At 33.4% G+C, this 13,744-nt stretch overlaps 1 protein-coding gene across 1 annotated transcript in view; it reads right to left on the minus strand.

Annotated features, from left to right (window-relative positions):
• LOC132544143 (nonsense-mediated mRNA decay factor SMG5-like) overlaps window positions 1-12,065 on the minus strand; it is a 60,013-nt gene extending 47,948 nt beyond the window's left edge. The window contains exons 1-17 of the mRNA XM_060207714.1: window positions 11,899-12,065; window positions 10,943-11,041; window positions 10,296-10,419; window positions 9,702-9,858; window positions 8,679-8,789; window positions 8,230-8,319; window positions 7,711-7,789; window positions 7,126-7,251; window positions 6,687-6,758; window positions 6,249-6,439; window positions 5,676-5,819; window positions 3,916-4,085; window positions 2,879-2,981; window positions 1,578-1,997; window positions 1,066-1,173; window positions 690-762; window positions 186-315 (exon numbers count right to left, since the gene is read on the minus strand). Of these exons, the coding sequence (XP_060063697.1) occupies window positions 186-315; window positions 690-762; window positions 1,066-1,173; window positions 1,578-1,997; window positions 2,879-2,981; window positions 3,916-4,085; window positions 5,676-5,819; window positions 6,249-6,439; window positions 6,687-6,758; window positions 7,126-7,251; window positions 7,711-7,789; window positions 8,230-8,319; window positions 8,679-8,789; window positions 9,702-9,858; window positions 10,296-10,419; window positions 10,943-11,041; window positions 11,899-11,966 (2,265 nt within the window). The 5' untranslated portion in view covers window positions 11,967-12,065. The remainder of the gene's footprint in view (window positions 1-185; window positions 316-689; window positions 763-1,065; window positions 1,174-1,577; window positions 1,998-2,878; window positions 2,982-3,915; window positions 4,086-5,675; window positions 5,820-6,248; window positions 6,440-6,686; window positions 6,759-7,125; window positions 7,252-7,710; window positions 7,790-8,229; window positions 8,320-8,678; window positions 8,790-9,701; window positions 9,859-10,295; window positions 10,420-10,942; window positions 11,042-11,898) is intronic.
• Window positions 12,066-13,744: the final 1,679 nt, after the last annotated feature.

Genomic DNA, 13,744 nt, shown 5'->3' on the forward strand with positions numbered 1-13,744 from the left:
CAATATCACATCCAGTGACCTACATGGTCATATACCATAACGATGTCACATCTAGTGACCTACATGGTCATATACCATAACAATATCACATCCAGTGACCTACATGGTCACATACCATAACAATGTCATGCCTAGTGACCTACATGGTCATATACCATACCAATTTCACATTTAGTCATGTTTACCTGGGCACAGGTCATAATGACACCACTGTTACATCTCATCCAGTCACACATGAGCTTGACTGTGGAAAGCAGGCCTTCACTGTAGACAACATCTATAGTGTACTTCAGCTGACGATGACTTGTCTCCATCCTTTACAACAACACATGGAAAAGTTAGGGATGTTAATTACTGACAGAATAAAATCACAATATTAACATGATTTATAGTCTTTAACTAAACATACTTGTGATAGAAAAGTTACATGATTTTGCTACCGTAGCATGTAAATTTAAGTCATGTTTACTTTGGGAAAAAACCTGTGTAAAACTTTCATTTTTCTCTTCATAACAAGTAAGTTGTGAGACATCATCTTGAAAACTGCATCACATTCGAAGATTTTAATGTACCAATAGGTATTTTCTTTTCTTTTAATGGATCAGATCTTAATCACTAGTTGCCATTGCAAACATTAGCGTTACTCCTTTTTTATATGACAACAGCTTACAATATGACATCAAACTTACCTGTCTCCAGATCCAGAGGTACTGCTATAATCTTCAGTCTCCGTGTCATTTTCAACATCAGCTCCTGATTGCTCTAAAAATTGGAACATAAACTATTACTACAATTATATATTATGACTTGTCAACAGATCAGAAAATCTCACATAAATGTGTATTTTGATCACAACATCCTCTAAAGGAACATTGTATAGTTATTTTCTTCTTTAATCAATTTTTCATAATATATTTACTTAATCTATGCTTTTGAGCAGAAACCACAAACAGGTTATAAAAAAAACTTGGTCAGAGAAAAGTAGGTTTGTCTTAAAGAAAGTGTATTTCTAGCTTGAGGATAGAGGCTAAGCTAGCCTCTATGTCATTCTTTATTTCTTCCTACCTGAGTCAGTGGGGACCATGCTAGCTTCTGTATCTGTCTCTATCACAAAATTAGCGAGTTTGTTGGTGATTTCCGCCACATGTAGAGCTTCCTTGCTGGATGCAAAACCTGTTTACATTACAACAGAATTTAACAAGTTCTAACTGTAATGGAGACGATTACATAAGCCCCCTACACTACCTCTGATATCGCAAAGTAATGCTAACCGAAGTAGGAAATAATTCTACTGAACAGCTAAGCATATCTACTCTGGAGCAAAGTACAATTACCTATAAGTAATTATTGCCAGTTACCCTGTAATAATTAAAATCAGAAAAGGAAACTTATAAAAATTCCTCACTTTGTTTGGGGGACTGAATTGCAATATTCAATGCCATGTGCAACCTTTCAAAAGTGGAAAAGTTTGCAACAAAGACATTTGGTCTGTTTTTATAATGAATTAGTGTCAGATATTGTTTATCAGTATCTTAACCATGACAGTATTACCTTATCAATAGTGGTAATTGCCTCACCTGGAGGAACAGGCACTTCTTTCTTGCCCTGAATTACATCTTTACAGTTCTCAAACTCATCTATATCACATTCATAGGATCTGCTATTCTGTGGAGACAACTTCAGATTTTGTCGTAAGAAAGAAGCAGATGAGGAGTACAGTTCTGAAGACAAATGAGCAAGCTTTTCATTTTCTGCCTGACTAATCCAAGCTGCATTATTAGCCTCTGGTAAACCACCAGGAAAAATGTTGTGTTGATCATGAGAGTTTGTGTTCATGGAGGACTTGTTTGCTTCTGAAAATCCTGGCTCCAGCTCCTGACTCTCCATAAGAGCATCAGACATATCTGAATCAGAGTCATTTGTGAAAAAGCCAACAAATTCTTCTTCCTCATCTTCTGAATCTCCAGACAGAAAGTTGTCAGATAAATGTTCAGCACCTGAAATGTATTCAATTTAACTTTACAAGCACAATTTATAATTTTCAATTTCTGATTTCTTACAGTATCATTATTTCATGATTCAATGATGATTTTGGATTTCAAAGTGTATATTGGCATTAATCATAGTAATTCAATTTTTGCTCAAGTTGAAATAAACATTATCAAAATTTTCCAGTGTTTTATCAAAATTATTGTATTTTTCCAACAAAAAGGCCATCTGGATCCATATGTTTTGCAGTTTCTGTAGGATTGCCATCAATTACAATATTGTCCTGTAGTACGAGCTATTCCCTGCTTTGAATTAGAGAAAATGTGTAAGATTCTTGGACTTTGAGTTAGAGATTATGTGTAAGCCCCTTTGACATTGATTTAGAGATTATGTGTAGGCCCCTTTGATTTTGAGTTAGAGATATGCGTAGACTTCTTGGACTTCGAATTAGAGATTATGTGTAAGCTTCTTGTTTTTTCTTGCAATCTACTATTCAGAAATATCAGATATTACTACCGGGTATCTCACCTTCACACAGACATCAGACAGATCAGACCCCATCTACTATTTAAAGATAGCTTTTATTACTATCTCACATTCAGACAGATTACACCCTGTCTACTTCCTTATCAAGATAATGGTATAATATCACACTACACAGTTACAATTAAGAAAACATGTCAACAATTCAATAACAATATTGTATCTATGACATAGTGTCAATGATGGGAAACACTCAGACAACAAAATCACAAAGCTATTAAAGCCAGCAGGGCATGAGAAAAAAAATCATTTATCCCTGTGTTGATGAGAGGAGGTTCTCACCTCCAAGCCGTGAAACATTCTATTAATTTCATCTCCATAGGGTGAAAGATTCTATCAATCTCACCTTCACTGAGGTCAGAGACATCAGACAAATCAGAGCTGCCACTGCTGTTGTGTCGTTTTCTTCTCCGCCGTTTAAAACTCTTCATACGAGATGCCTTCGATTTCTATTGGAAAAAGAAATCATCTATTTTCAACGACATGAATGGACTTGTAGACAGTAAAATGTCTCTATTTTAGGAAGTCTGTGTTTCTGAATACTGACGATGACTCTCCAGTGATAAGCATTTTTTCACATTGTTGTAAAGGCTGCGTTTTATGACGCTTCAAATTTTCATTTTCATGATTTTGAAAAAAGCTTATAAATGGGAAATACTTTTGGCAGTATTCGGTTACTTTTTGTTCTGACTTTACAATTCTGAAGTACTCCAAAACAACGTATTTTTGTGGTTTTACTATTTCACAGACACTTGATTTCATTGATAAATAAAGCATAATAAATCTACTTATTTCAACAGTTTGTGGACATTCTATATATCTTCCACCCGGATGGGATTCATATCCACTGTATATACCATCTGGTAACAGTTTATTGTTTATATGTTTTCATGTATTTATAGTACCAACGAAATTAATGAAATAAACCTCCCCTGAATATGAAGGATTTGAAGGTATCAATTTTCCACAGTCCTAAAATAGTGAAAAACAGAAGCCTTGAAAATAACAATGTTTACAATAGGAAATGTTAAATGATCTTAAACTTAGCAATCTTGTAACATTCAGAACTGTTAACATCAATAATAAATGTATAGCTTTATGAGACCCCCAATACAGACTAGTCGGGAACTCATGTCAGACAAAAAAAGTTTTACCTTAGTAAAGAAACGAGGAAGGAAAATCATTATGTTGAGAAGGGGAATACAATCCTTCAATCTTAAGTCTAACCCATCTACTTCATTTAAACAAAAAAATTACTATCTGGAATGACATTTAATTCTTTAATTCTCTTATATAGTATCACAGAAGTATCAAACTTTACTCTAAATAACCCTACTTCACTGTTGGTAATTTCACAATATTATTTACTGCCTGAGCACATACCTCTGACTTCTCATGTTGTATTGAATTTTCAGTAACCACTCTTTTGTACTGAGAACTATTACTGTGATTCTGGGAGGGAGTCGGAATTTCATCTGCTTCCTGGCCATGTGTGTGATGCGAGATGTGACCATTTTCTTCTGGGTCTGAAAAATCTTCCATTTCTTCATCAACTGTGGAGAAGAGACAGTAACTTGACATGAAGGTTAAGTGTTGACTTCCACATTTAGGTCAAGGTCAGATGATTTATTGACCCATAAATAACTTTCATTTTCAAAATACATTTCCTTACTACCAAACCCTTTCATAATGTTTATGGCAAAATCAAAGGTTAGAGTTACATTACAACATGAAGTTGGAAATGATTCAGACTTCACAGACGATTTAAAAGTTAACTTTGTTGCAATAACATAATATCATCCTAACATAGGAACTAATTAGCTAAGGAACTTTAAAAGTTTAAAAGTAAATCAAAAACCATTTGATGCATCTATGAAAACTAAGCTAGCAAAAGAATCTGACCACATGGATGGAGGTAGAATCAATGTTAAAAGCTGATAATACAGAAAATATTACTTGCTTTGACCTAATTGATGTATATATTTTTGAGATGAATAATAAAAAAAAATGTTTTATTGTATTTGTTGCCAGTATAATGAACTGATTATCAACTAGAAAAATCATTATTTCTGATTAAAAAAAATACACTAAGTTTTTACAATATTTCCAGTGAAAGCAAATGATTGCATAACTGCAGTAGACAAGTCCTGTCAAAATCATCACAAACAAAACAGGAATACAAAGTACGTAACCATTTTCATATTGGTAGATTGGCATAACTAAAATCAAAGATACCTTTTTACATCAGTCCAATTTAAAGTTTTTAATCTGCATTAAACTGAAATTAAACTTGATCCGTTTTAAAACAATTGCAAAACATTTTTCCAACTTATATAAATCACTCATGTTGGCCAAGATGGTAGCACACAAGGGGTCATACTGTGAGAAGAAGTTGAGTTCCCCAGAAAAACCTACGTGGTCAGGCAGGTGACCCCATACCTTTGGTATGGTAAAACTGTTCTACAAACAATCTCTGCTATCAATTAACTCACTAAAATGTTTTTTCTTAATCTAATTATTTCCATTCATTTCATCATTAAGTTCAAAAATGTCTAATGTTGGATAGTTCTCAGTCAATACTTTTACATAAGGTTAATACAACACCACATTCACCTCATCAAATAACCATAACTGATGAATAATTTTATCTTAAATATTGCAGTGTATTATTGGTTTGATTGTTGATCCTCACACTTTGGTGTTAACAACAAGAGGCACATCAATAAACAGATCAGCTCATTCTCACACTTCTAGCTTCTAGCTTAAACACACAAAGTATAAAACACAAGTCACAGTGACCTACTTTTACATATTGGTGTAATGTCACTCATTATGTACTGATAACGCAGGTAAGTAAGTTGGTAGTTAGGAACTGTTAGCATAGGAACACAAGACTAAAGATACAAACTACCAAATCAATGGCAAAAATCATTATCAAATTACTTTCTACTAAGCCGATGATCTTTGTTCACACATTTTGTCAATAAAGCATGGATTGTATTTCTTGACAAATGATAATCAAAAAGATATGTTTTAGTGACTGATGTATCTAATAATAGTTATAATCAAGTTTTAAGTAATAACTGAACAAATTGTAATCAAATGATCAGTTCATATATGCAGCATTCTACTGTATTACTCACCATCTTGATGAAAGTCTCTGTGAAGCAGCTTGTTTGGGTTCTCTTTCTCGTCCAGAGCTGCATGAAGGCGGATGACAACATGATTTAGAATGTGGGAGAACAGTGCAAGGAGGAAAGCTGTGGCTGCAGTCACCTGCCTGGAACCTACAAATAGCATACCATTAAAAGACTCCATTGATTTGAAACGACCTAGGTCCCTATCAAATATTTTTATCTTAACTGAGAACAAAAGTCTTCAGCTAGCATGATGATGCCTAATCCCATGTGTACACAACTTTCAGTGTAAAATCCAGATGTTTTCCTTACTAAATATCTTTTGGTGTTTGATTGGTGCTGGGATCTCTTACCACTCACCAGAAATGAAAAACTTTTTACTGGCAAAATGAAACACTGGTAGTAAGGATCGATTCACTGATGACTTGCATGTAGAGGAGAATCAGAGCTGTGATAGTGGCATGATACGACTGACAAAAACTTAAACAATCAACCAATCACAAAACTGTTCACAAGTAACCAATCACAAAATTGTTCACAACCAATGACCACATTGTGAGCAAACAACAAATGACAAACCTCGTAACTGCAGCAGGTGAATTGTGGCCATACACATGACAACAAGCTTAAAGACCATGTCATCATCAAGGTGCTCGAGTCCGTCCAGACGATAATCCTCATGAGTGTAGATGTCGGGCTCATGAAACATACACAAGTTAAAACTCTGAAGCGCTGCCTGGCAACTTTCTTGTAAATCTGATGAGTCTGGGCTGGAACATGAATATCCTTACATGGTCAATAACATAAATCTATGACAATTTTTTTTCTCTGATCTTTGAAAATCATGTTTGTCTAATCTTACAATAAAGAGATTGAATTTTCAATGATAGGAAAAATCATTCTTATTATATTTGCACTGAATATTTCAAAACAATTAAACAATTTGTGGTAAGATGGAAAAAACGATTGATTTAATAATTGGCTTGAGCTCAAGATCATAGAATTCATTCCACTTACTTCTTGGATGTATCAAAGAAGATGCTTAACAGATGTAGAAACTGTGTCAGGAACACCTTCAGGTCCTGGAAACTATCAGAACATTTATCCCTTAGTTAATCATTACAGAAAAATTCAATCAAACTTAATACAAAATTTTATACTTTTGCTTGTTTCTTTAATATTCCTTCAGAAATATATGCTGTCAGAAACTATATAAGTATTTACCAACCCAGAAACTATAACAGAGTCCTCAGAAGTACCAGGGTATGTGGTACTACAGGAAATGTAAGTGTATCAAATTTAGTAAAATACAATGAAAACAGAAATTTAATTGCTATACAAGATAATATCACAGTGGTTCATAAGTGATCATTGTTATGATGACAGTCAGAAAGATATTATAACTGTGGAATCAGAGATCTCTTCACCATGTATATCAAGAAAATGAAATTCTTACCTCTGTGTTTCCAATGGAAGACCGTGATTTGCGGATTGTTTGAGTTCAAGGAATCTTTTCCGATTTTTTTCAAAGAGTCGCTGTAAATTGCCTTCTGCACCTTCAAATGGTTTCTCACACACCATACTGAAACATACAATGGTGGCATAAATATTTAAAACCTAAATGTTAAGGTATATGAACAATGCAAGAAAATAAAGGAATGATGAAAGGTAGCAATTTTTAAAGCTATCAAACTTGTTAGATTTCTGTGTTTTTTTCCCCCAAAGATCATTGCTAACCTTTGATCAAAGTTGAAATTTCACTCCTTCAAGTCGTGAATAAATTTCTTGAATGAATTTCAAAAGACAACAAAACAGTGTTTTCAGTGTAAGAGAACCCTTTCTGAGTCTGAAATACATAGTGTATATTCTTTTTTACTTGTAATGCCTAATCTATCAGAATATACTCTTTACAGGGCCTGAGTATGACCCTAAAAATGATTATTTCCCAATGATATGATCAAACAATGTTGTCAAAGTAAAATGGTTTAATAACGTCAAACCATAAGCTGATAATGGTACCGAAAGTGCCATGAACACTTACCAGCGTATATAGTGGTAAGCTGCCTCACAGTGGACATAACGTGACCCACTTAGGGTTCCCAACTGGTTGTGTGGCATTCCTGGATAACACAGGACAAGAGAGGTAATTTTTTAAAGTTTATAGCCAAAGCAAGGGGGTACCATATCAAAATGATTAGACATAATCACTTTCCATCATAACTTCTTTGATAATAAACACAACCTCAAAACATTTTAAAGTCAGGTGTTGGTAGGATGATCTTAATGTGAAGTACCAATAAAATCAGGTTTAATTGCACTTTATTTGACAGATGAAAGATTCCTGTATCGGCATCCATGTTTCTTCTGCACTCTGATTTTTTTGGTTGCTTTTTCTTCAACATTTTACAGAAAAAAATCAAAATTAAATTAACCTTAAGAGCAAAAAAAGGCTAAAAAAAACCCACCCTATTATTCATATGCTGTTAATCATGTCAAACAGAAAATAAGTCGGATAAGGAATATGGTAGGTTGTTTGGTATTTATTAAGCAATAAACTTACCATTATCAGGACACAAAGCTATTGCTTGATGGTAAAAACGTTCTGAAGCTGACTTACTGAATCCTTTATCAAAATCTTGTTGGTAACGTGCTGAAAAACAAATCATCTTCCAAAGTATTTCAGTGATCTGGAAATCACTTTGTTGGCAAAAGCACCAATATCAGGATGTTTGAGAAAAATTTCAAAATCCTGAACATACATGGAATAACTTCTAAAAGAAATTTTAAAATATTGAATAATACAATGTAATTTATAGATGATGCAGTTTCCTTGTAATTTTTATATGTCAATGACAATTTTCTCAAAATCTTATTTCATCAGGAAATCTTGTTACATTGAGGCACATTTCTAAGAGATTTTTTGTGAAAAGACTTTTGTAAGAACAAAAAATCCCTTACAATCTCGTATTTGAAGATAATTGTAAAATATAAGTTAATCAGTTTCTTTACCAATATCTCCAAGACACACAAGACAGCGGTGGCATGCCTTCATAGCCCAGTCCTGCACTTTAGGGTTCACATCCTTTCTACGACTGTTATGGCCAAAACTCTTCCTGTGGCCTGACAAAGCAATGAAAACAAAATTCATTCATGCATTCTTGTGTCAAAAAAATTTAATATTTATTCCACAATCTGAATGGTTCATCAACACAATGACAGGACTACTTTTGCTTCCGATTCTGCAAAAATGAAGGAGGCATATTTGTGGGTAGATGCTCATTTGCAGATTCATATAGTAGGAGTACCAACCAATAAATAGTAAGATGTTGTAGAGGATGGCAAGAATGAGATCTTGCACAATGAATAGTTGTTTAAAAGTGAATAGTGTAATCATTATTTTAACTCTTTTTCCACCTAGATTTCCATTTTTTTCAATCCTCCGAAGAACAGTGGACATCAAAGACAAGCATAAATCCTCCAACTCTACTTGTGACTCCACAGTGTTTTAAAATTATTGTGTTCATGGGGAGAAGCTATGCAAGGGAGGTAAGTTATTTCAAACAAAGATGTGATCTTATAATATTTGTGAAAGGATATTCTTTAGAAGACATCTCATGGTAATGTCTATGTTACATTCACTGTATTTTCCTTTTTTCATATTAGAATTTAGTCATTTAGTTTGTGTTTTAACACATATTTGATAACAAATATCAGCTGTTTCAATAAATATTTCGAAGAAAGAAGACTTGTCCAACACAATTCAGGGCAAGCAAATTATGAAATGATGAACAATGAATAGAAAACACAGAAAAGTGTCATGTGACACCAACTGCAGTCTTTAAAAAAGTATAAATTTCTTTGGGAAAAAATTTTAATCAGTTCTTCTGACCATAAGTCTAAATCAGTGTCTATTTACTCTTAAATTGAACAACTCCAAGTTTCATTCTCTATACAATATTACAGTAACATCTCTGGCCAGCCAACTATCAAAAGGATTTGTTTTTCTATTTTGACATCAAAACCTAAACCCACCTGTCTTTTGCTCAGGCACCAGATGGAAATCTAGTATACCATGAAGATTGAGAGAGAACTCATACTGAAGCCTAAAGAGGAGATGATTGTAGTAACCTGTTGCCGAGGCCAGGTGAGTTCGGAATGCAGATTCCAATGTACTGCCAGGCCGTACATGCTGTAAAAAACAATAATATGATTCAAATATCTTTCTAAAAAGAATGATGGTCAAACCACCTTCCATGTTATCGGAACTAGATTCAACCCAGATGCATTTACATTTTTACTAAATCATAATACTTTAGCATAATTTATGAAATTTATCATAATCATTCATAATTGTAAAAAAAATACATAAAAAAGAAATCTATTTGAACTTTCAATTATTTGTACTGCATTCTTGTCCCAAATAAAAAGCTTGCTAACACACTTTAGAACAACTAAAAGACAAGTAAATGTCCATTACTAAGCAAAATCTCTTATTATTTTGACTTTGAAGTTTTTTGTAAATTAAAATGAGCAAGCATTCCCATAGAAAATGTTTCCTTGTTTTCACAGGATTTATCTTCTGACACGATCTTATCTAATATCAACAATGCTGATTTCAATGTTGACCTTTCGGTTTTGTTTTACAAGCTGGATGATCTGGTAAAAGACTTTCCGCCATAGAACATCTTCTGCTTTCCTTCCATACTCAAGTGGGTTATAGAACATGAGTCTCTCACTGTATTCTTTTAGTCTGAATTTGGAAATGAAACCTATTTATATATTTATCAAAATACACACTATAAATATTCAAGACATATATTATGTTACAGAATTACAGTCACAATAAACATTACTTGTTAGTATCATTATTTACATATGTTCTTTATACAATACTGTGATCGTCTTTATTCTGGCACAATCAAATTTTAGTGCTATTTCTATTTTGAACAATTTAGCAAAGTCACTGTTATATCAATGATTTACAAAGCAGCAATTAGCAAAATTATATTTTAGCACCATATCATTTTTGCCAAAAGCACAAAAATAGGAGTACCACTAAAATATGTATGTGATTATGATAAGCAGCTCAGTGACGCTAGGGGCAAAAGGAGTGGAACGAGGAAAAATAAAATTGGAATCAACCGGAATAAATGACCAAAAAAAATTTACATAATTTGGGAAGGAATATCATTTCAGTATGTTTTAAAAACTGGTGCCACAGTAAGAGCATTAACGTCCATATTTATTATGTGTATAAGCATACAAACACTTACTTATTACGTAACCCAACAGCATCTTGAGTAAAGACCTCCCGATAGGCCTTTCTCTGCTTCAATACTTCATCAAGCCGCTTGATTGCATCTACAGCAGCTCTGTAAAAACACACAACATTAAAGCATTAAGTTTAAATAGGCAACATTACTAAATATGTGCATATATACCATGTTGGAAAATTGCTCAATCTGTTCAATAACATTAATTCTATATAGAAAATGTCAAAATACTCCTTTGATTCACACTGGTAAATCTATTCACAATGGCTACAGAATATTGAGTCCTACTCATATTATTGAAACAGGTCATATCCTTTGAAATTAAGTTATGACATGCAAAATTATTATATACCATTTTCAAATACATACAATATAAATAAAAGAAAAAGAAGATGTAATGAAAAGCACCCTCCTTGCTTGTCAATCTTTCAATATCATATATTTTACTTATCGCTTAAACAGAAGTGAATATTTTTTCAGACCTACAAAGCCCATAGCTACTAGCTATTAAACTTTTTGAAGTAATATCTATACATCTATTAAATAGCTGCATTATATCTGTTATCGACTAATTTTGTGCATTATTTTTATCTTAAACTAGAAAATTTAGTAATTTTCATAAGGGAAATAAACTGTATAACTTCAAGATTGATTAGTGTTACTTCTATATCATTAATGAGCTGCTCTTTCCATTAGTCTGTAAGTCAACGGAGAAAGTAGTCCGTGCTGAAACAATATACTAGTAGGTTTTCTATATAACTGCAGATAGGCCAAAGTAAGCCAAAAGCTAAACTGCTTTTGACACAAACAAAATGCTATCGTCTGGTTATGTAAATAATGACAAATGATTAACCTTACAATGATATTTTCAAACATTATTTCGTATGTCTCAGTATCCGACTATTGCGGATGCAATTTCATTTCAAAACATTGGAAATGATCATACTGCCTCGCACCTGTATACTCTTTTGGCTTTGTCGACGTCCGGTTTATTTTCATTACTGCTCTCGTGTGTTTTCTTCATCTCTCTTGCGAGGCCAATAGTACTGCAGACGACTCATGCCATCGAGTTGTCGCACGATGTTCATTAAAGACAGGTACGCACGAACCTTTTCCTTACGTCCAATGCCATGTTTTTCCTGTTCGATTAATGGAGGTTTATCATAGGAAGACTGCGCACAGTCTAGAAACCACCCGAATGATTCGTTGTAAAGACGGGAGATAACTCCGATTCAGAGTGATCAGAAATAATTCTTCAGTTGTCACAAAATGGAGGAAAAGTTCGTGATTTTTTTAGGACAGATGATAGAAAATTGGTGTGGCTATTGACTTATTTTCTGGTAAAAAAAAAATTATTTATGAGATGAAATTTGGCCTTATTCTCTCATCATCATCATTTCTTTATTTCCTCAAAATATTGAAGAGTAATTACAATGACAAATATTGTAAATTTAGGTGAAAATTAAAGAAAAAAGTGCAAGAATATATGTATATAAATATTGAACAATGAATGTGAATAACCAATCCATCAATAATGGAGATTTCTAGCAGAACACATCAAATATTAGATAGGAGATGGCCTTTACTGAAAAGTCATATTGTAGGCCTTTTCAGAAAACATTAGACAATCTTTAATAAAAAATGTAAACAAAGATGAATCGTCATAAAATGATTCATTAATGTCCTCACTGGGTGTACCCAACAGAGACGCTATCTGGACATCTCTGTCCGCCTGGTCAAATGATACATACACATTAACTGGATATTTGTCCACAAAACTGGTGAAAAGATTATCTCACAGAGACTTTAATATGGGCTCTTTGCAGTCAAGTAAACAATAGGCGACTGCGTCTTCAAAAGTGCCTTTACATCGAGCACATAAAAGTTCACAAGTAGGAGGGAAATCCACATTTTTGCCACAGTTTTACATGTCCTGCTGTCCGAAAAAATGTTTTTACAATATCAGAAAATAGTGAATCAATGTAATGGACGCTCACTGATTATGATACAACTTTCCCATGCTAAATCACCAAAAACAGCTGTGATGACGGGTTTTGATAATTGGATAAATGCATATACATCTAAGTCTAAACACTGACTATATATTTGTTATTCGTTACAAATAACATTGTTTCTATTTAAAATATTACCTAACAAGTTAAGGGAGATTATCAAAATATACCGTCCAATATGACAGTTCAAGTTACAGTAACTATTTAAAATATACATAAACATGTCACTTTTCGTATAAATTCATAATTTATTATCGATATTGGTTTTTGCGCGGGAAATTACGAAGAGCTCTATCAGAAGGGGCGCCAGTGAGTGCAGCTGTGGGTTTCAAATTCTGTAGATTAACCGTGGTTACACTTATTATGTACACACGGGAGCATATAATGAAAGACAAAACTTTATTTAGCACAGTGAATCGCTAACGAAGCAAAAGCCAGGTATGGATATGAAATGTATTGTTGTACTACAATTGTATAAGGTGAACGGATGTCTTAAGCTTTCATCGGTTTGCATTTCTTAGAAAACATCAGCTGTATACAAAGTTGAGTCAGTGGAGTCCGTGGAATGGAGAGTCTAGTTCAAAGGATGAGTCAATTTGTGTGGATATTTAACTGGCAACCTGATTAGTTTTCACACTATCTTACAAATTTTGTCCTTTATTCCGTAGAAATAGAACTTCACTCAACCCTTTAATGTTTTTGCTCCTTATGCACAGAACCATTTCTCGCGAATCATTTAAATTGCATTTTAAAAACGTTTTACTATATGGAGTTGGTATATACACGTATG

This window comes from Ylistrum balloti, unplaced genomic scaffold (assembly GCF_031769215.1).
Source record: "Ylistrum balloti isolate Yb309-2 unplaced genomic scaffold, AGI_CSIRO_Ybal_v1 Utg369782, whole genome shotgun sequence".
NCBI classification, from domain to species: domain Eukaryota; kingdom Metazoa; phylum Mollusca; class Bivalvia; order Pectinida; family Pectinidae; genus Ylistrum; species Ylistrum balloti.